General features: G+C 36.1%; 3 protein-coding genes across 4 annotated transcripts; 2 read left to right on the plus strand and 1 right to left on the minus strand.

Annotated features, from left to right (window-relative positions):
- The first annotated feature begins 120 nt into the window (after positions 1-120).
- On the plus strand, positions 121-2,793 carry LOC141438457 (probable dimethyladenosine transferase). Its single transcript, XM_074102339.1, has 5 exons — positions 121-317; positions 492-678; positions 781-1,084; positions 1,707-1,928; positions 2,638-2,793. Exons 1-5 carry the CDS (start codon positions 260-262, stop codon positions 2,785-2,787), a joined length of 921 nt encoding a protein of 306 aa, XP_073958440.1. The 5' UTR covers positions 121-259; the 3' UTR covers positions 2,788-2,793.
- A 41-nt stretch (positions 2,794-2,834) lies between these two features.
- On the minus strand, positions 2,835-3,693 carry ND-B17 (NADH dehydrogenase (ubiquinone) B17 subunit). Its single transcript, XM_074101624.1, has 3 exons — positions 3,364-3,693; positions 3,188-3,289; positions 2,835-3,104 (listed from the first exon to the last, which is right to left on the minus strand). The coding sequence occupies exons 1-3, from the start codon at positions 3,604-3,606 to the stop codon at positions 2,964-2,966; spliced, it is 486 nt and encodes a 161-aa protein (XP_073957725.1). The 5' UTR covers positions 3,607-3,693; the 3' UTR covers positions 2,835-2,963.
- Positions 3,694-4,430: 737 nt separating this feature from the next.
- On the plus strand, positions 4,431-20,217 carry LOC141438476 (mitogen-activated protein kinase p38b-like). 2 transcript variants are annotated; one of them, XM_074102373.1, is made up of 9 exons: positions 4,431-4,690; positions 5,512-5,648; positions 6,408-6,601; positions 7,123-7,232; positions 7,564-7,688; positions 8,055-8,134; positions 9,526-9,647; positions 12,450-12,580; positions 13,912-20,217. In XM_074102373.1, exons 1-9 carry the CDS (start codon positions 4,587-4,589, stop codon positions 13,989-13,991), a joined length of 1,083 nt encoding a protein of 360 aa, XP_073958474.1. In that variant the 5' UTR covers positions 4,431-4,586; the 3' UTR covers positions 13,992-20,217. The 2 variants fall into 2 exon arrangements, with proteins under 2 accessions (XP_073958474.1, XP_073958476.1); XM_074102375.1 differs by lacking the exon at positions 8,055-8,134 and adding an exon at positions 8,495-8,574.
- Positions 20,218-20,815: the final 598 nt, after the last annotated feature.

Raw genomic sequence — 20,815 nt, forward strand, 5'->3', positions numbered from 1 at the left:
TCGTACCTTCCTTCTTACTCTTGTATTAAATAACATAAGCGTCGTACAAGGGACGGAATGACACGAACTTCAATTTTCAAATTTTGTAGTAGCCCCGCTGGACACTTGACATTGACAGAAGTTCTGTTCTGTCATTATTTCTATGATCATATTTTCTTCAGTATGATACGATATCGGCCCTTCATTCCTAAATTTGAATTGAATTGACATCGGGCCATCATCGGGCATTCTGTTTTTCACGTGCAAGAAAATATAAAAAATGCCTAAAATAAAAGCAGAGAAGAAAGCAAGAGTCCACAATGAAATCGCTAAGCAAGGTAAGTACAAGAGAATTCTAAATCGAGAGAAAGTACAGAAAAGAAGATATAACTGCACAGTAGAGGTTATAGTGTTATTATTGTCTAAATATTAGTTTAAGATAGGCATATAAAAAATAACATATTCTATCTTAACCTAACTTTCTCAATGTATTTAAATTTCTTGTTTTCCAGGGATTCAGTTCAACAAAGACTTTGGTCAACACATCCTGAAAAATCCGCTTATTATAACATCTATGTTGGATAAATCTGGTTTGCGTCCCACAGACGTTGCTCTTGAGATAGGTCCTGGTACAGGCAACATGACCGTTAAATTACTAGATAGAGTAAAGAAAGTTATAGCCTGTGAAATAGATACCAGGTAACACAATTTAATATGAACTACAATTTTTGAGGCACTCTGAAAACAATTTTCTCTGATATTTGACAAATTTTTACTAACTTCTATGTGCATTATTTTCAGATTGGTTGCTGAATTGCAGAAACGTGTTCAAGGCACACCTTATCAAGCAAAACTACAGATACTTGTTGGAGATGTTTTAAAGACAGAATTACCTTTCTTTGATATATGTGTAGCCAACATCCCTTACCAGATCAGTTCCCCATTGGTGTTTAAGCTGCTGCTCCACAGGCCTTTCTTTCGATGTGCAGTGCTTATGTTCCAGCAGGAATTTGCACAGAGACTTGTTGCTAAACCAGGAGATAAACTCTACTGCAGATTGTCTATAAATACGCAATTACTTGCTCGTGTTGATATGCTTATGAAGGTAATTTTATTGATAAAATACTGACTGAATATAGCCTTTTGCTTATGCCTGGTATTGCTGTCAATTTCTTGTGTTTCCTTTGTCCTGTAGGCAAAAGTATTTCTGCACTTCAGAATGCATGGACAACATCTATCTTTCATCAAAATTTGACAGTAAAGGGCTGTTTCACCATCCATTGATTAGTGTTAGCTGATGGTTAAATGTGATGCTGTCTCTATTTGTTTTGTTCGAATAAATGGAGACGGCAACACATTTAACCATCACTTAACACTAATCAATGGATGGTGAAACAGGCCCTAAATCTTTAAAAACATCTGTTTATAAAATTCAAAATTGTAATAAGATTGTTCATCCAGCAGTTCATTACATTATTATACTTTGATTTCTATTTTTTATATTTTTAGTAAAATGCATTACTTCTTAGGCACTTGTACAGCCATAATAAAAAAAATTGTAACATTAAGTTGACAGCAAATTACAAGGGGTTAAGTTGACATAGTATAATTTATTCTAGAATTATATTTTATTTCCATTTTTTAGCTACTCTTGAGCTTGCTGCTTGATATAAAAATGATGTTTTGAATTTTTCTTTTGGTTTGATTTGAACTCCAATACTTTTCAGGTTGGCAAAAATAATTTCAGGCCCCCTCCTAAGGTTGAGTCCAGTGTTGTGCGAATAGAGCCCAGAAATCCACCCCCACCAATCAACTTTGTGGAATGGGATGGTTTGACAAGGATAGCATTTGTTAGAAAAAACAAAACACTATTAGCAGGTTTCAAACATGCTTCCACAATGGCTGTCTTGGAGAAAAATTATAGAGTACATTGCTCTCTACACAATAAGGTAATGCATTCTTCATAATGGATCCTCACTAAATGTATTTGATTTTATAAGATAAATAACATGGAAATAGATAGAGGTGATGATGGCAAATATGCTTACTTATATGTATAAAATTTTGAAATTCTACTAATATTATACATAAATGTAAACTGGAGGGAGTTGTGTATGTAAAATTAGGCAAGCGCATTCTGTGAATAGTTTTGAAGTCAGAAAAGCCAGTTTATGTATATGTATAAAAGCTTGTAAAAAATTAATATTATCACAAAATTAGTAATTAAAATGTTCCAAAAGCAATTGTTTCAGTCCCTTTACATGATCTTTTAAGGGATTTTCTGAGTTCAAAACTATTCACAGAATGCGATCCCCTAATTTTGCATAGGTAACTTCCCTTGGTGCCTGCTCTAATGAGAATGTTTGTGCCAATGTTTATCAATCATGCAATAATGTCTATATTTATTTAGATAAAATTTGTTACGGAGATAGTTTAAGTCCTAGGAAAGGACAAAGGATAGTTTTTATCATGGAAAATTGTGCATAGTTTGCACACGAAAAATTTGCTAAATTAATCCTTTATAGACTGTATTGTCGGGAGCAGCTAGTAAATCATTGAAGAAGTAAAATTCCTGTTAAATCAGTAAATGAACTCACCATGATTTAAATTAAAAATATGATATTTTTGTGAAACTCAAATCATTTGTTGTATTGACAGGAAATCCCAGAAGGCTTTGATATTAAACAGAAAGTTGAAGAAATCCTAACAAATGCTGAAGCAACTCAAATGAGAGCCAGGACAATGGACATCGACGACTTTATGAAGATACTACATGCATTCAATTCAGAAGGAATACACTTTGCCTAAAAGTAATACTGTTTCATTTACAACAACACATAAATAAAATATATAGCTAGTTTGCATTAAAAACTACTAGTATATTTTTAAATAGATGTTATAAATTAAATTGCACCATCAACTGTTTATGCATTTGAAACAAACTATTCATGGTTTCATTAAATTGGTGTGGATATGCAATATGTTTAAATAGCAGCCTTCTTGAAACCCCTTTCAGCATAGTCTGATGGCTGCTTGCGGTCAGATTTGTATGGGAATCCCTCTTGTCCTGGCAGAACTAAAGGCTTGCTTTTCAGGACTCTCCAACCACCCTTCTTTGTCCAGTCCTGAAAATCATATTTGATGTCATTAAAAATTGAGTCACATCCACATTTTTTTTATTTGGTTAATCAAGATCCATTCAACTCACATTTCCATTGTATTTGAAGTAATAGTGAATACCAAGGATTCCCAATGCTAATAATCCCAGTTTTCCAGTAATGTATCTGTAAGTTGCAGCTCTTTCGGCACCCTGAAATGGTCAATATCAATTTGAAGTTTGTTGTTATGATCATTATGTAGGTTATGTTTGTTATGTAATCTTACCAGTACACCCGAAAGGCCTGAGAAGATTTTATCTAAAGGTGCGCGGTAGAATCTACGAATCGGGTTGGTACGTTCTCTCCAGAGTTCTTCTACATGCACGGGCTCGTTCGAGGCCAAAACCTGATCTTTGAGCCACTGTTTACGCCAAGCCCTTTCAGCGTCGGTCATTCCTAAGCATCTTTCTCTTTCTGATACTGCCCGGCCAGCAATTGCCATAGGTTTTACGCCAGCGGTTTGCGACATTTTGATAAGATTTCGTTTGTTGGTTCGCAGCTAAAATACAACTTCGTCAACCCTCCTAGAAGGGACTGCCATGAAAAATTGGCGACACTGACAGTGACAGACGTCACTATCCATTTTTTTTCTAATGCTTTTCATGGATACAGCAGGGCTACTACGAAACTCGAGCTTCGTGTCGTGCGGTCCCTCTGACACTTATACTATTTAATACGAGAGCGAGAGAGACGGTACGATGCGAACTTCGAGTTTCGTAGTAGCCCTGCCGATAAAGATATATTTTACAAATTATTTTGTTACGGATATTAAAGTATCCAAGTATGTAATAATATGTGGAAGCATCTTAACACCTGACACATTTTGAAGCAGATAATATTACGTATCTAACGAGAACAAGTAGCCGGTTTTATTCGTGTCACGGGCACGAGTGGCCTGCAGGGCTACTACGAAACTCGAAGTTCGTGTCGTGAGGTCCCTCTGACACTTATACTATTTCATACGAGAGCGAGAAGGACGGTATGATACGAACTTCGATTTTCGAGTTTTGTAGTAGCCCTGCGGCTTTAGATTATTATCACGCATAAGCGTTACATTTTACGAAACATACCACTTACTAAATAATAGCAAATAAAAATAAACTGCATATTAGAAATTTTCTTATCATTAATGTTTAAAATAAACATATTTATTACCACGTTTTATTACTATAATTTATAAAATTGGACTGAATATCTTTATTCTAAGTAAATCTTTATTCTAAATAATTATAAGATATTTCAAAAGTTGTACAAAACGCATTCCAAATGTAGAAATAGAAATCCTATTCTCGCTCTCGCGGCGGCAGTGCCAGTGCCAAATGCCAAAGTTTCAATTTCCTACGTGATTGTGGACTAAATTAGCGAGATAACTATCAGACTTCGATTTTATTCAATCAAGATTGTTTGTTAGTTAGTTATTGTGCGTCGGAAGTTTAGTAAGGAATAAATATGCCGAAATATTATAAAGTTGAAATCAACAAGACTGAATGGATTGTTCCGGAGCGATATCAAATGCTTACACCCGTAGGATCCGGCGCTTACGGTCAAGTTTGGTACGTATGTGTTTATAAAAAGTGTCAGGCACCATGCCAGTAAGTATTTTTAATCGTACAGTGCATTCATTATTAGGTGAAAATATGTGGAAGTATATATTAGAATTAGAATGCAAATCAGTACAATGCTACTGCGTGGGTGGAACGGGTTTAGTTGTTTGTAGTTCATTGTATTTATATGTTAGTCTGTTTCGAGAGTGTATAAAGGTAGACCTGTCCCTTTAACTGCGTATTATTATGTTATGGCTCAACCACAACAAATAACCTTACAGCCCACATGAACAACAATAATTTGGTTTCCTTGTCCTAGAAACAAAGTTTTCTGTGGCCTTAGTTGAAAGTTTAAAAAGTACTACATACAACATTACCTAAAATGAAACATTGCATTGCATAAATTATTTCTGAGAAATTTAATAAGCACTGTCACCAGCAAAACCATTTGATACTCTCTAATAGCTAAATAAATAATTATGTTACTAGATAGTTTTGAGTGTTATTGGACACTATTGCTGGTAACTACCTAGCACTTAGCCCCTTTGAGTAGTAAAAAAATCTATATATGTTATCTACAGGATATAAAATGCAATTACCTTTCATGGTCTGATATTTTGATGCATTATGTGTTTTTCAGTGTATATTAGTTAGTGCTGGTAATAATAATTTGAACATGAAACTAACACATATTAAATGATAGTATATCTTATAATTAACATCATTTAAAACTGTTAAGAAATTATTGACAAAATAGATTATTCTTGAGACATATTTTTATATCAATCACAGTCGTAGTATTCCCTTTATCTTGTTAAATTTGCTTGCAGTTCTGCCATAGATAGTCTACACAACATGAAAGTGGCCATCAAGAAGTTGGCCCGGCCCTTCCAGTCAGCAGTACATGCCAAGAGGACCTACCGTGAACTGCGCATGTTGAAACACATGAACCATGAAAATGTTATTGGTGAGAAACTTATGCTGTAGCCAGCCAGCTGGCATATTTAATTAAGTCAAGTATTTTACATAAAAAATAAGGTACTATTATTCAGAGGCCATGTGGCCTCTGTCAAATGCATGGAACCTCACAGTTGAATTCACTATGTCTTTTTCCTTTTTTTCATGCGCTATTTGACAGAAAGACAGTATGTTAAGCAATATGGCCTCAAGACTTAGTTCAGGGTTTAGTTTCTATATGAAATTTAATAGTTTTTGTATGTATTTGGCTACAATGCACATATCGAAAGCAAATAAAAAAAGCTATATTATTATGAGCTAGTAAAGGTCCAAGCAAGACTAAGTAAACATAATTGTTACAAGTTATGTTACATAATGTATGTAACATAACACTAAGAAATCTGTAGTATGCAGCTCTACTGAAGTAGATAAACAATGTAACTTTAGTGAAGTGTAAAAATCCTAGCTACCAACAGCTTTACTTATTGTCCTTTTATACACATTTTACCAACATAATAAGATGCAGGAAAGGTCAGTTTAGTATGTAGACAATCAAACAATTGTGCCTTTATACTAATAGAATATTTTAATCTCTAATCAGAAAAGTTCATATCCATGACAATTATACAATACAATACAAAAATTCTTAATTGCACACCATAAATCAGTACAAAAAACTTGTAATATAATATAAACACTTAGATTCAGGGTAGACAGTGATTATGTTAAGATGCCGTAATATACATGTCAAATATTTCTTCTTTGAAAGGTTTGCTGGATGTATTCAGCCCAGAAAAGTCTTTAGAGGAGTTCCAACAAGTTTATTTGGTCACTCATTTGATGGGAGCTGATTTGAACAACATTGTGCGCACGCAGAAGCTTTCTGATGACCATGTTCAGTTTCTGGTCTATCAGATTCTTCGCGGGCTTAAGTACATCCATTCTGCTGGAATTATTCACAGGGTAAGTTATTTTTAATTGCATTTTAATGAGTAATTTGTATATGTTTTTCCATAGTCAGACTTCCCAGATGTACCAATAGTACTGTGAGTTGTCTGAATGTTAGGCTAAAAATGTATCATTGTGTTCTTTTATATTTGCTATCATATACATCTATTAGAGCTGTCTAGGTGGTGAAAAATATTTAACCACACACATACAAATTGATTGAGATTCAGGGACAATAAGAGTTGTCTAGATATTTTTTTACTTCCAAGATAGTTCTGATGTTTATGATGACAACACATATGATGATTGTACATACATACATGTCATCACTACTACTACTTTGAAAAAATCTCATATCTCAAATTAATTCTTCAACAAAACTGAAAATGATCAATTTTTGAGGCCTGACATTTCTTTAAGCAGTGATGATGGTCATGTCATGTCATAGGCTATACTATGTAGGATCATCCATAAGCAATTGGCTGTGGGAAGTTGGCTTTATTGGCTCTATTTTATTTAACATTTTTATTCAAAAGGACTTGAAACCATCAAACATTGCTGTGAATGAAGACTGTGAGTTGAAAATCCTAGACTTTGGTCTAGCCAGACCAACAGAAACCGAAATGACTGGCTATGTTGCTACAAGGTACATTATTATTTTATTTCAGGACTATAAAATAATAATCTGTGATGTATAACTAGGGTTGCCATATTTTTCCCATCCTGCTTAATGCTCAGTTGGTTGGTGAAAAACACTGGACGTTTGCGTATATTGTGGGTTGACTCAATATGGTGGTGGGTCAACCATAGCACGGCAGATAATGGTTTAAGTACGGGACTGAGCCAGTCCTGGCGGGACGTTTAAAATTATGCCTGAAATATGGGTGTGCCGGGAAATACGGGATGTCTGGCAACCCTATGTAAAACCCCAATTCACTTTCTCAAACCCAGGCTGATTCAGTTATTTCTTTGCATAGGTGGTACAGAGCACCTGAAATCATGCTGAACTGGATGCATTACAATCAAACAGTTGACATCTGGTCTGTGGGTTGTATAATGGCGGAACTGCTAACCGGCAGGACACTATTTCCTGGTTCCGATCGTATCCTTTTATAGCGAAAATTACTTAGTTTTAGATCTTAGTTGTATTAAATGTTCTTTTGGTTCAAGCTTGCATTTATTTCTTTTGCAGTGTTTAATGTCTCCTTGACTCTGTCATTATAAAAGTACATACAGACAGTCGATTCATACTACTCTTACTTAATGTTCGGCAGTTATTCACTGTCTCTCCAACAATAAACTCAAATAATTTTACAAATACAGCATGGTATTTGTATTCAATTCTACCATTTAGACTGTCACGAGTTTCCCTTCATTCATACGAGATTATAGAATAGTTATTTTGTGTATAAAATGTAGCATGTAACAAATGTTCTGTCTTCGGCCTCCAACCTTAATGGGACAACAGATATTCATCAGTTAAACTTGATCATGGAAGTGCTTGGAACACCCGCTCAGGAATTCATGCAGAAAATATCCTCTGAGTCTGTAAGTAGTTGATTTAATGGGAACCCCATCTCATACTAAGTGACAGACTAAGGGGCTGTTTCTCCATCCATTGATTAGTCTTAACTGACAGTTAAATATGATGCCGTCTCTATTTCTCTTGTTTGAATAGACGAGACGGCATCACATTTAAACCGTCAGTTAAGACTAATCAATGGATGGTGAAACAGCCCCTAAGTAGAATTGATTATTTATTTATTAATCAGGCTTGTTATCCATTAGGAATGTATGCATCAGCAGGTGTAACATAGCTTCTCATTAACGCTTCGACTTATGGTTTGTATCGTCTATACTTGGCTTGTGTACGTTTGGTGCTTGTAACCTTAACATTTGTGCGTTCAGATATTGATCATCTCACAAGGATATTGTTTTTATGCGGAAAGCCTGATCAAGAAACAATTGACAAAATAATAAGTGAAGAGGTAAGAGCAAGCGCACTAACTGGGGACATTATAGCGCGAATAACGCTGGCTTTTATCTGACAAAATGTTTTTATTTATAGCGATGCTTTTAAACTAATGGTAGCCAATTACAACCTGGCTAAGTTATTTACCACTTACCAGCGATGTAATCTATTAACATTAACAAGTTTGGAATATTACTTTAAATCGTAAGATTTTGCACCTCTTTGTCCACCTGTGTAAATCAAAACAAGTCTACGTCCCCTGTATTATGTTCGTGAGTCATCAATGTTTGTGTAGTTTCATCTGTTTTTAAATGCATTTGTTTTTGTGTTGCCATGTTGGTGAATCTTTAGTGTATGAGAACTTTACCAATGCAAATTGCATACGTATAAACATGGCGAAGTATAAATAAGTATGTAACATAACATGTTTCCGTTACGGACGCTTAATTTGACTAGCGATAAAGCCCGTGCCCACCCTTGTATAGTCTAGTGCCCACTCCAGGATCTTGGGCTACCGATTGAAGATTCTATAATACGATATCTTCACACAAAAATCCAGGACCCCCCTTGAAAAATAATCCTAGATACGCCAATGGGCATGAAGCATTCCTTTCGCATATGCATAATGGTTAGAAAGGGATGATCGCAACAAACGCTAGTAAGCTACAGATATTATGAGGCCGTCGGAAAAGAAACGGCTAACATTGTTGGGATTGAGTCGTCTTAAGTAAGAGCCGACTTTTGAGATTTTAAATTAGGTGTTTTATAGAAGATGGGGCCGTGCAATCGGGGGAAATCCATTATGGACGACTGGAAAGGGCGGGCCCAACCAGTGCTGGACTCTCACCGGCTAAAAAACCCAGCTGCACGTTCAAGGCCGACATTGTTGGCGAATGTAAAGAAATCGACATTTATAGGGTTAGGTTATTCCTCTTTACGCCTGCTCCTAATAGTGCTGTCTTGGCAGGCTCGCAACTACATCCAGTCCCTGCCGACTCTGAAGCGGCGCGACTTCCGCGAGGTGTTCCGTGGCGCCAACCCTCTTGCCATCAACCTCTTGGAGCTCATGCTGGAATTGGACTCTGACAAGTAAGTATGGGCTCTGAGTTCACAGGGACTTTCTGAGGGCTAGTTCGCTAAGTTTTGATGCGGGAATAAAATAACGCAACTAGGTAGGCATAGATGCAATATAGATAAAAAACTTCTGTAAGTTTTTATGTACCTAAAGCCTGGTTTAAACCTGCAAGAAAAATCGTGCAAGTTGCATTACATTGCGAGGCCGTAAAGCCAACGAGTTTTTAGTGGTCAATCGAGCGTCGCAACGTCGCAAACTTGCATGTTTTTTTTTACCAGATTAAAGAGAGCCTAAAAAAATGTGTTACAATGCGCGTTTTCAAAAAGTGCATATATTTCTGTGGATAGCACGTAAAACGTTTGTTGCAACTCTTAGTTGATTAATGCCATAGTTCCTATCCTAAATCATTTTTTTATTTCAAGTAGGTAGGTACCGTTAAGAAGTTGAACAAGATAAACAAAAAAATTTTTTTTTTTTTATATTAAGTATTCCAGAAATCAGTTACGCTATTTAGCTGATGTTATACCTAACCATGCATGGCAAACTCAATAGAAAGCAGATCTACGTTCCGCGCTTACTATAATAAAATCGTGTTTTCACATAGTGGCAGGCGGTCACGATTACTTATCTAATTTGCGTGCTCTATGGTATTACAACAACTATGTAATTTACAAGAAGGTCAATACATCTTGTGAGTAGGTATACCTACCGTATAAAAATATCATTAGGCACGGCACTAATCTTGATGTAGGCACAACAAAAAGAATCGAGTGCGATATGTTACTGCCAGATGAAATCTTGAAAACTTCGTAGGTATTACATTAGACCAACTGTGTAATAAATAATTAGGTACAGCGTGTATAATCCGCTATGTGGCCTCTTTGAATCATGTCCGAAATTAGAGATTATAAGAGAAGCCTTATTTGTTATTGTGAGATGTGATAAATTTAATATAAGTTATAATATGTGACAATCCGTAGCAAAAGCTACCGATAGTCACATATGATCATCTCGGTGAAGGATTTCCTTCCACTCAAGAAAAAGTGCGCAAATCTGAGTTTGCAGTCCGCACTAGGTCGGCATGGATATTTGCCCCCAATAATTCTAACAATTCGATATCTGTGCCTAGCACAAATTTTATTATAATACAGGAATTTTATAACAACATGTAATATGGCTTTTTGGCCACACGTGCGGTCGCGATTTTCACTCGCGTTACAGTTTAATTTCTACTAATATTAGTTTTGTAGCATGGCGAGTCAACAAAAACATCGTAGGTAAGTATAAAGTGGATGAGCTACTGAACTAGTCCAGTGACGTAAGTAAGCGAGATGAGACATCTCATTCGACTATTTCCAACCGTACTTGTCATAAGTGGGTTTCTATGTTGCCAAAATTTACCTGCCAACACGATTTTAAGGGTTCCGGAGCGAAAATGGCAGAAACGGAACCCTTATAGTTTCGCAATGTCTGTCTGTCTGTCCGTCCGTCCGCGGCTTTGCTCAGGGACTATCAATGCAAATTTTTTTAGGGTACCTCCCATAGACGTAAAGTGGGGTGTTTTTCTTTCTCATCCAAACCTATAGTGTGGGGTATCGTTGGATAGGTCTGTTAAAACCATTAAAGGTTTGCTAAGACGATTTTTCGATTCAGCGATTTGTTTGCGAAATATTCAACTTTTTAGTGCAAATTTTCATTAAAATCGAGCGTCCCCCCCCCCATCTAAAATCTAAACCGGTGGGTGGAAAAATTTTAAAAAATTCAGGATGGTAGTAAGTATATCAAATTTTCAAGGTAAACTATAACGGTTAAGTTTGCTTGAGAATTATTAGTAGTTTAAAAGTAAATAGCAGCCTAAGGTATAAAATATACCTAAACTATCCGTATAAAATCCGAAATCCTTACAAAAATATTACTTAGTTTTTTCGTAAGGGCTACGGAACCCTATTTCGGGCGTGTCCGGCACGCTCTTGGCCGGTTTTATTTCTAAAACTAACACTTTTAAATTGAGTACTACGTACTACGAAAAATCCGCCCACTCCATATAGTATCTTTTCGTTTGTCAGCGATAATCCGATGGAGACTTCTTTAGTCTCCTCGCCTAATTAGAAATGCTTTAATGATTCCTAGAACTAACTTAATGTGAACAGAAAAACTTGTAAGCATTTCTAGCGGCATTCAATGGCACCATGCATCAATATGCAAATAGGAACATGCCTAGAGCATAATAATAGAATTACATTCTTAAATCCATATAGGCTTGTAATTTAGAAGGTTGATTTTCGTACAGGTAAAGGTATGTTTCGTCGCACATTATTTGTATGTTTGTTTGTTTCTTTGTTAAGCTTTCGTGCTTAAAGTACTTAGCCGACCATGATAAGCTAGTTTTACCCCGGAAAATTGCATAGTTCCCGCGGGATAGCGGGACAATAGCTAACAGCCATAAAAAAATACAATCTTTTTATTTTAGTTTAGTTTAAGTTAGTTTTAGTTTAGTTAGTGGTTTGACCTATGGCCTCCCAAGCAGAGGATCGTGGGTTCAAGGTCAAGCCCCGACTCGCACCTCTGAGTTTTTCTAAATTCATGTGCGAAATTACATTTGAAATTTACCACGAGCTTTACGGTGAAGGAAAACATCGTAAGGAAACCTGCACAACCCTTCGAAGCAATTCAATGTTGTGTAGGAACTTCCCAATCCGCACTGGGCCCGCGAGGGAACTACGGCCCAAGCCCTCTCATTCTGAGAGGAGGCCTGTGCCCAGCAATGGGACGTTAGAGGCTGGGATGATGATAAGTTTAACCATGGTACTTTGCAGGCGCATCACAGCGGAGCAAGCGCTTGCCCACGAGTACTTGGCGCAGTACGCGGACCCGACCGACGAGCCGGTGTCGGCGCCCTACGACCAGAGCTTCGAGGATATGGACCTGCCCGTCGACAAATGGAAAGGTAGAGCCTTATTTACATAGTAGGTTTCTTTACGTAGCTATGCATTTGTCCCCGTGCCGCCCAAACGTGCAATAGAATGTACACAATGAGTTAAGAGAATTACGGACCTATGACAATGTTACAGAGTAACATTTCTTTTGTTTCCCTATTGTTTTACACCATGGCAGTTTGACTTTATTCCCGAAATAATTCGATTTAAATTGCTTTGACTTTTTTATATTTATATGGTGAGCGGTAGCATTTGCTCAACGTTACATCATACTTACATTTTATAATTTTAAATACAGTCGAGCCAATTAATCCAACTTTTAAAAATATGTACCACATAATCTTATTCCGACGTAATAAGGCCGTGGTAACGTATTTTTGAGTGGTTCGAATAGATATATATTTTTGCACTTGACTGTACCTTGAGCAAATTATTATATTAGCAAACAAGAACCGACATAAATATCTGTGTTATTTTCAGATTGCAATAAATTATTTCATATAGATAGTGTAATAAAAGCATTTAACTTAACTGCTGGCTCAAAAATCAATACAAATGCAATTAAGCTCAGCACGTGTCGTGACAGTTTGATTTATGGCGATAAGACCGTAATACTTTATATGTACTATATGTGACACAAAGGGGTTTCATATTACGTACGGATATACAAGGTGTATTCAAAATAAATTATTCAAGAATATTTCAGCAGGTGGTGGGGTTACTTAACATTCTTATAAATGTTTATTTTTATTGTGATTAATATATTTCTCCATGCATTGATCGTCGGTCGAAATGTACAGCGTCAAAGGCATGACTACACTTTGAATCAAAAATTCCGTAAAAATACCTTTACGAAGCGTTCAGTCAAACTGACCCAATACCTCCTGAAATATTCCCGAAGAATTCGAAGACAAACCGTAAAATTCTCTTCAGTGTGCTGCCTTCAGTATTATCACGTGTCGTGTAGACAAAAGCAATGTACGTGACTTACATCAGATATATCACCTGCTCCTATCTACAACGCGTCAGCTCAATCAACTCAATAGTATTAGTAGCCTTCGTATAGCTGAAGCACAATGAAGCGAGCGTATTACACATAGTGCACGGTGTCATAAAGACCCATTACTTTTTCAAATTCAAATTCAAAATCTTTATTGCTTTCACGTAGTGTACAGATCTTACAATAGACACAGTTAAGTATAACGTGAACCCTGCAAGGGCATTGCAAGCATTTAATAATATTAAATAATTCATCATTTATAATTCAATTATTTATTTAATTTTCATCTCAACCATACGTGGTGCTTTCGTAACACCTATTAAACAAACTATATTTTTACAGATCTGGTGTGGAAAGAAGTCGTGGAGTTCAAACCCCATCCACAGCACATGAACACGGTGGTCGAAGTAAATCCTTCGTAATTTTACTGCGGCTCGGATGAGTTTGTGTCATGCAACCGTTTTATTTTATTGTGTAATTTCTCAGGCCGTTTTTGTACATTTGCAACCAAAAACAATCATACAGGAAAACGTTTTTGTGACATAAATACTAGGGAATTTAATACATTTTGGTTGATTTTAAATGCGTCACTGCTGTTGCAGGGCAAAACCTTGTGAATGTTTATGCTAATTGCCGGAAATTCCATATCAACATCATATTTTTAACAATATATTTCTTAATAACCTATTATATGAATTGAAAACATGGTTGGTTGACGAATGTACAGCATCGGTCCCTCAGAACGTAAGGCAGCACTTGTCTTTATGTAAATAGATTATAGGCATTATTATAAATAATGAATATTTAGAATTTTACACGTATAATGCATTCAGTTTCGAGTATAATATATTACTTAAGGAAGATTTTTGAAGAGGTGAAAAGGTCTATTCATATTTATATGGTCAAATCCGCGAAATTACTTGTATCGTCAATGCTTTGTCTAAATCCTCAGACCGAAAACACGAATAGACGATTAATAGTAGCAACAAAGTATATATCAGTTTGATCAACTCTAACTTGGTTATAGTTTTTTTTATTGGTTCCATTACGACGCAAAATAAAACGCTGTAGTATCAATGCAGTTCTATTACTTACTTTAGTTGTCTTGTTGCAAACAAGGTATATACAAAATAAGGTTTAAACAATTTTCTTAGTAGTTTGCAAATGCACTGATAGTACCTATAATAGTGATACTTATTAGGAACATACATTCGTAGCAAAAACCTAATGGCTCAAAACAGGTTTGATAGTTATTGAATGATCAACAAGGTTTTTTTTAAAGTTCTTAGTTTGCAATTAAGAGAACAAAATAGATAATGATTTTGTATATAATAATTTTTCACGAGACTGCTCGAAAATGTGGCCATATATAACCTAAATCCAGTACCCAAAACTGCCTATATTTAACAGCTGACTCATTTATGGCTCGCAAAACACGACAACAATGTAACACAACGAAAGCAGGTCGTATCAATATATGTATTTCATAATACGATACGACTTTTTAGAATATAATTTCTGAATTTCATTCCTGGCGTGCTGAAACGACAATTGGGCCAATCAAAAGTAATCGTTTGTTGCATTTGAAATTAAATTGACCAATGAGAATGGGCCATTCATGACTTTTTATGAGGTGTTTTGTTTTAAACGCATAATATGCACAAAATGCTTTAATTTTTTTAAGTATGAAAAACGCCACAGCATCAGGTCGGACATGACGAGGATGGCGTTTTGATTTTTTAAATGTGGTTGCGTAGGTACTGGCCACTAAGAACGGACTCGTTTAAAAAACAATGTCACAAAATATAAAATCGGCGGGAGGGGTGACACTATTTACCGGCCCGGATAATACGCCGTGTCAGTGCTATTTTGAATTGGAACATTTTAGAAAACAACAAGGGCGATCAGTGTATCCCGAGGCGACACCTTTCGGAACTGTTGCTACATTTTATCATTCGTCTATTCTTGTCTTGGGTCCAATTCCATGGAAAAATATTTTTATCAATTGATGTGACCTGCAGACCTGCTCCAAATGTAATATGAATAGATCAATATTTTTATGGATACATATAGAGCCGGGTCCACATTTGTATCATTTTGCCGATCACGATCACGCGTATCGATCGTATCGAGCTCGCGTATCCTAAGTATGGACGCTCACTTTGGGCACACCGTAGCACTAGCATCGTCGCGTGAAAATATGCTTCCATACTACCCGTAACGTAGCAGCGTATCGTATCATTAAGCGTGGACGTTATCCGTATTATCTTTGATGATCGAGAAAAAACCGCCTCTAGAGCGATCACGACGTATCGCGTATCAAATCATAACTTCGTATCGTGATACAGTATCAAAACACGTCCATACTTACCGATCTTGATACGCGTATCCGATCGCGAGTGTGCGGGGTATATAATATACGCGTATCAACATCGATCCCGAGCAATCTGCAGGGCTATTACGAAAATCGAAAATCGAAGTTCGTGTCGTGCGGTCCCTCTCGCTCTCGTATTAAATAGTATGTGTCAAAAGGGACCGCACGACACGAACTTCGAGTTTCGTAGTAGCCCTGCAGATACGGCGCGCCGCATGATCACGCTGTTTTTGCGTCCACACTAGCGATCTTGATACGCGTCGTTGCAACGCGACGGAGATACGATACGACAGCATGAACTTGGACCCAGCTTAAGATGAGATGAAATAGCTACCCATTCTGTTGCTCAAATACCGACTTAGTAGATAAAATCTGATGAGACTTAAACTTGCCTTACACCTTGTAGCCTATCGTTATTGCTTAGGTTCAGTTTTATTCCACTTCATTTCAAATATTTGACTTTTTAGTATTTTTATCAAAGTATTCGATTTCCTTTAAAAAGTTAACAAAGTAACTTGTCTATCACTATGTTGTGGTAAATATCTAAGTACCTGTCCTACCAGTTTTATTTACTTCGTAGAAGTTCATCAAAAAAATGAAGATGCATTGTGACCACTAAATATGGCACATGTTTGTCATCTTACAACCGTTACTACTGTTCTAATGAAACAAAACAAATAGAGTTACCAATGTTGCGGAATGTCTTCAGTAAATAAAATCAACAACAATACTCAATTCCGCAAAGAATACGTCAGAGGCAGGCATTAAAAATAACCCTCCTTTGGCCAATCGGGTAAAAATAGATAGATTTGACAGAAGTAGTGAATAATTAGGTATAGCCTCCAAACAGAGGAGAGTTATTATTGGACATCAAAAGTTATTGTCAAGTTAGCGTACAGCTCGATTGGTCATTTTACACGTCTGATCCTGATCGTGTAAAACTGTGCGTGTGGCAGCTGACTGCCAGTCATACGTACAGCCGTCTCATTGTCGGGGTTTGATAACTAAAGAAAAACAAACAGACAATAAATACGTACAAATGAACGTAAAGGCTGACCAGGGATATAAAAAACCTGACACGAGGGCAACACTTCTACATACGATACTTATATATGTACTCTGTGATGATACCTAGCAGTCATATTGACAACGGTGTCGGACGATGATGTTATTTGAATGTTTTCTAATCCCTCAGACTTTTTCTATGACAAATAAAGTCAAAGTCAAAATATCTTTATTCAACATAATCACAAGTATTTAACACAACTTTATTTTTAACACAGTAGGTTCGCTATTTGAAGGGATCGCTAATGCGGATCGGAATTATTTCCAAATATCCCTGTCCATGATATAATCATTAACTTTATAATAATTTTATATACATTGTGAATTATTTTCCTTCCAAAGCTATGGATAATCTTCGCCATTTTAACGCACATAAACACAAAAAACCACTAAATACCACGCGCAAACAACGTTAAACTTTGACAGCAATAGACAGATGACATTCGAATTTAGTGTTACCAGTGCAATAAATTAGTTCCATTGGTTTTCTGCAATATGGCGAGGTTTTTTATAATTCTGGTTAGCCTTTAATAGGTATTACGTCGTCACCCAAAATTCAAGTTTAGATTATGCTTTGGGAGTGTAGATGGTACTAATAATAAGTAAGTTAAAATATGTAAGTTACATATTTGCTTCATTAGCGATGCAATAACAAGAAAACAGGGTTTTCTAAGCTTACGGCTTTATGAGCAACTGCAATACGTAGTTTAGACGCTGTAGGATAGTAGCTTCCAGGGCTGTGTGTTTTATTGTAAGCCAGAGCCGTCCAGCAGGGTGAGACGGAGTATAACTTTTGTTTCTCCAATATGCTCGGAAAACTATGCCTTATAATTATAATGCTAAGTAAGCAAGACAATAAATACGTCAAGATACAGCCTTTACGTTAGGCTTGTTACAGACTGCGTAAGTTCAGAAAGATGCAGACTATAAAATATCAATATTTTTCCTTGCATTATTGGAGAAGCCTCGTCAGAAATGTCAATTCGTGGTTGGATATCGTCCACGCTTTGCTTTTCCCTCTGTAGTAATGTAATGTCTACGAACAAATAATAAGTCAGGAATTGTAACTGCGCTATAAGCACGCAAACCGTGTCATAAGTGTGTCCTGCGCTAATGTGCGCATGCGCAATTTAATTTTGACTGACATTTATTTTGCTAGTTTAGTGACCTCACGTCAAATTTTTGCATTTTTGATTGTGAACAGCTCTAAATTATCACGCCATGCGCCTACGTGTGTTATGAAGTGGTGCAGGAATAATGCAAAATCAAAATGTCCAGGGATCACTTTCCACAAGTAAATAGTCGTAAAATTACACATATATATATTAAAAAATATTCAAATACATTATCAGTTGGAGATGGTCAATATTATGCAAAATCAAGTCTATGGCTCACATAATGTAAATGACAGTTTCCTCACCCCTCTTCATACTTTCTTCTTTCCTGTATCGCCCAAACAATAGGTACAAACAGTCTTTATATTGGGTACATATCAAAATATATAAAGTTTAAAAATAATAATGGACGAAATACATAATGGTAATTTGCTATAATTCAATTTTCTTGGTAATTCTCAACTTTACAAAGTTTTCATAAAATGAACCAAACCTAAACCAATCTGAAGATTACACGATTTTAAAAAGTTCTTTTAATCAATAGTTCCATAAAAAAATGTAGTATATGTGATGACCATAATATATTTCGTCCATTATTTGTTTTTAACCGACTTCAAAAAAGGAGGAGGTTCTATGTTCCGATGTTTTTTTTTTATATATATGTTCACCGATTACTCAGTCAATTGTGGACCGATTTTCAAAATTATTTTTTTAATCGAAAGGGTATTCTTCTGAGGTGGTCCCATTGTCACCAAGTCAATATCTGATGATGGGATCCTAGGGAAATCGAGGGCAAACCTCAAATTTTATAGGCATACCTATGGCGATTTTGGCATTTTTGCCATTAAGATGAGCATTTACATTCAGAAAGTATCATTTGGTAACCTGGACCTGATGAAGAAGACCGTGATGACCAATGGAACTCATCAAAGCTAAGTAATGCTCGCTCGTCTATAAACGATCATGATTAATATACGCGACTAAGAAGAAGCTTTATGTTAATGATTCTTTCGAAGATATGATGCTGAAGCCAGAAGGGAGGCAACGGAACTGTGTTATAAAACAAAGCAACTAAGTCGTGTTTGGGCTTAATAGAATCGTTGTGAGATGTACTTTGGCTACGAATCACTAAAGAGTGAGAAATAAAGAAAAAAATTAACAAAAAAGTAAAACCGACTCCAAAAAAATAAAAAAAATTGAACCGACTACAAAACCCTTGAAAATATTTTTCTAGGTACGTACTAGCTCGAAGTCGGTGACTCAGCACGACCCAGCAGGAGGGATTGAATGAAACCCATAGTATGTAAAAGAGGTAGACGACTATTGTCCCACTCCTGCTGGCTCGTGCTGAGGCACCGACTTCGAGCTAGTACAGTCAAGGGCAAAGATATCGACACGGCCAAAGTTGCAAAAATATGTATACGCGACTCTATGCAACTTTGGCCGTGTCGATATCTTTGCCTTTGACTGTACGTACCTAGAAAAATATTTTCAAGGGTTTTGTAGTCGGTTCCATTTTTTGTTATATTGTTTATTTTATTTTTTTGGAGTCGGTTTTTCTTTTTGTTATTTTTTTTTAAACTATATATTTTGATACGTTCCCCTTTATATTTTTTACGATTTTTAGTGTGAATAATATAAGATACAATAGTTTAATGTCAACTGCTCATCATCTTTTCCGAAAGATAGCTTTTTCTGATGCAGAGACGTTCATTATTCAAGAGTCTTGGTGCTTCACCACCCGTTGCATTACGAGGAGCATAAATTGCTTAGCAACTGTGTTAAAAAAATTAAATGAAACCCGTGAAATACTTGTTATTGAGTAGTACTTAATACCGGTGGTCAACTGTGGTCTTTACTTGTTTTTATCATTAGTTCCACTTGATCAAATGATGATGTTCAAGAGCAAATGCACGAGTCACTACATAATCCAAATTACCATAGGTCTCCCTACAATATTTGAAGTTTACTCGATTTCCTTAGGATCCAGTCATCAGATCCTGATTTTGTGCCTATGTGCCTTAATTAGAGGTATACATTCCTATACAAACGAAAAAAATATTTTTCTCAAATCGGTTCATAAATGACGGAGTTCTGAGGTAACAGCCAAAAAAATACAACCGAATTAATAGCCTCCTCCTTTTCCTTTAAGTCGCTTAAAAACAAGCTGTCATTATCAATATATGACACGTCATTGAGACGTTGGATTTGGATATAAGAAGTGATCCGTCTGAACGCCATCTGACGTTGCATCACGCGAGCCAACCAATCCCTGCTTTGTCTCCGAATTTTAACCAATCAACAAGATCGTCTATTTGCAACCTTGAAATTGATACGTATTTGATTCATAAGTCGTTTTGGTTTTAGGTATGCCCACTTTTTGTGTGGAATTTGTTCTGATTTACGCTTCTTGACTTATTATTTATTCGTAGTGTAATGTACTATTAATTACATAATATATATGTTGTCGATTCAAAATTGATGTTCTGTTTAACAGATTTTTTTTTGTTTTCTAAGCAATAATGTGAAGTAATCTAAATTGCAGTTTTCTGACCCTCTTTGAATGTCGCAGAAGCCAACCACACGGTTTAGTAAAATTTACCTTGAAGTATTATAAGAACTTTAGGATTATTGACAGGGGTAAATGGGATCATAGTTTCGCCATAATATTAAGTGATATAATTATAAATGA

This window comes from Choristoneura fumiferana, chromosome 18, assembly GCF_025370935.1.
Source record: "Choristoneura fumiferana chromosome 18, NRCan_CFum_1, whole genome shotgun sequence".
NCBI lineage: Eukaryota > Metazoa > Arthropoda > Insecta > Lepidoptera > Tortricidae > Choristoneura > Choristoneura fumiferana.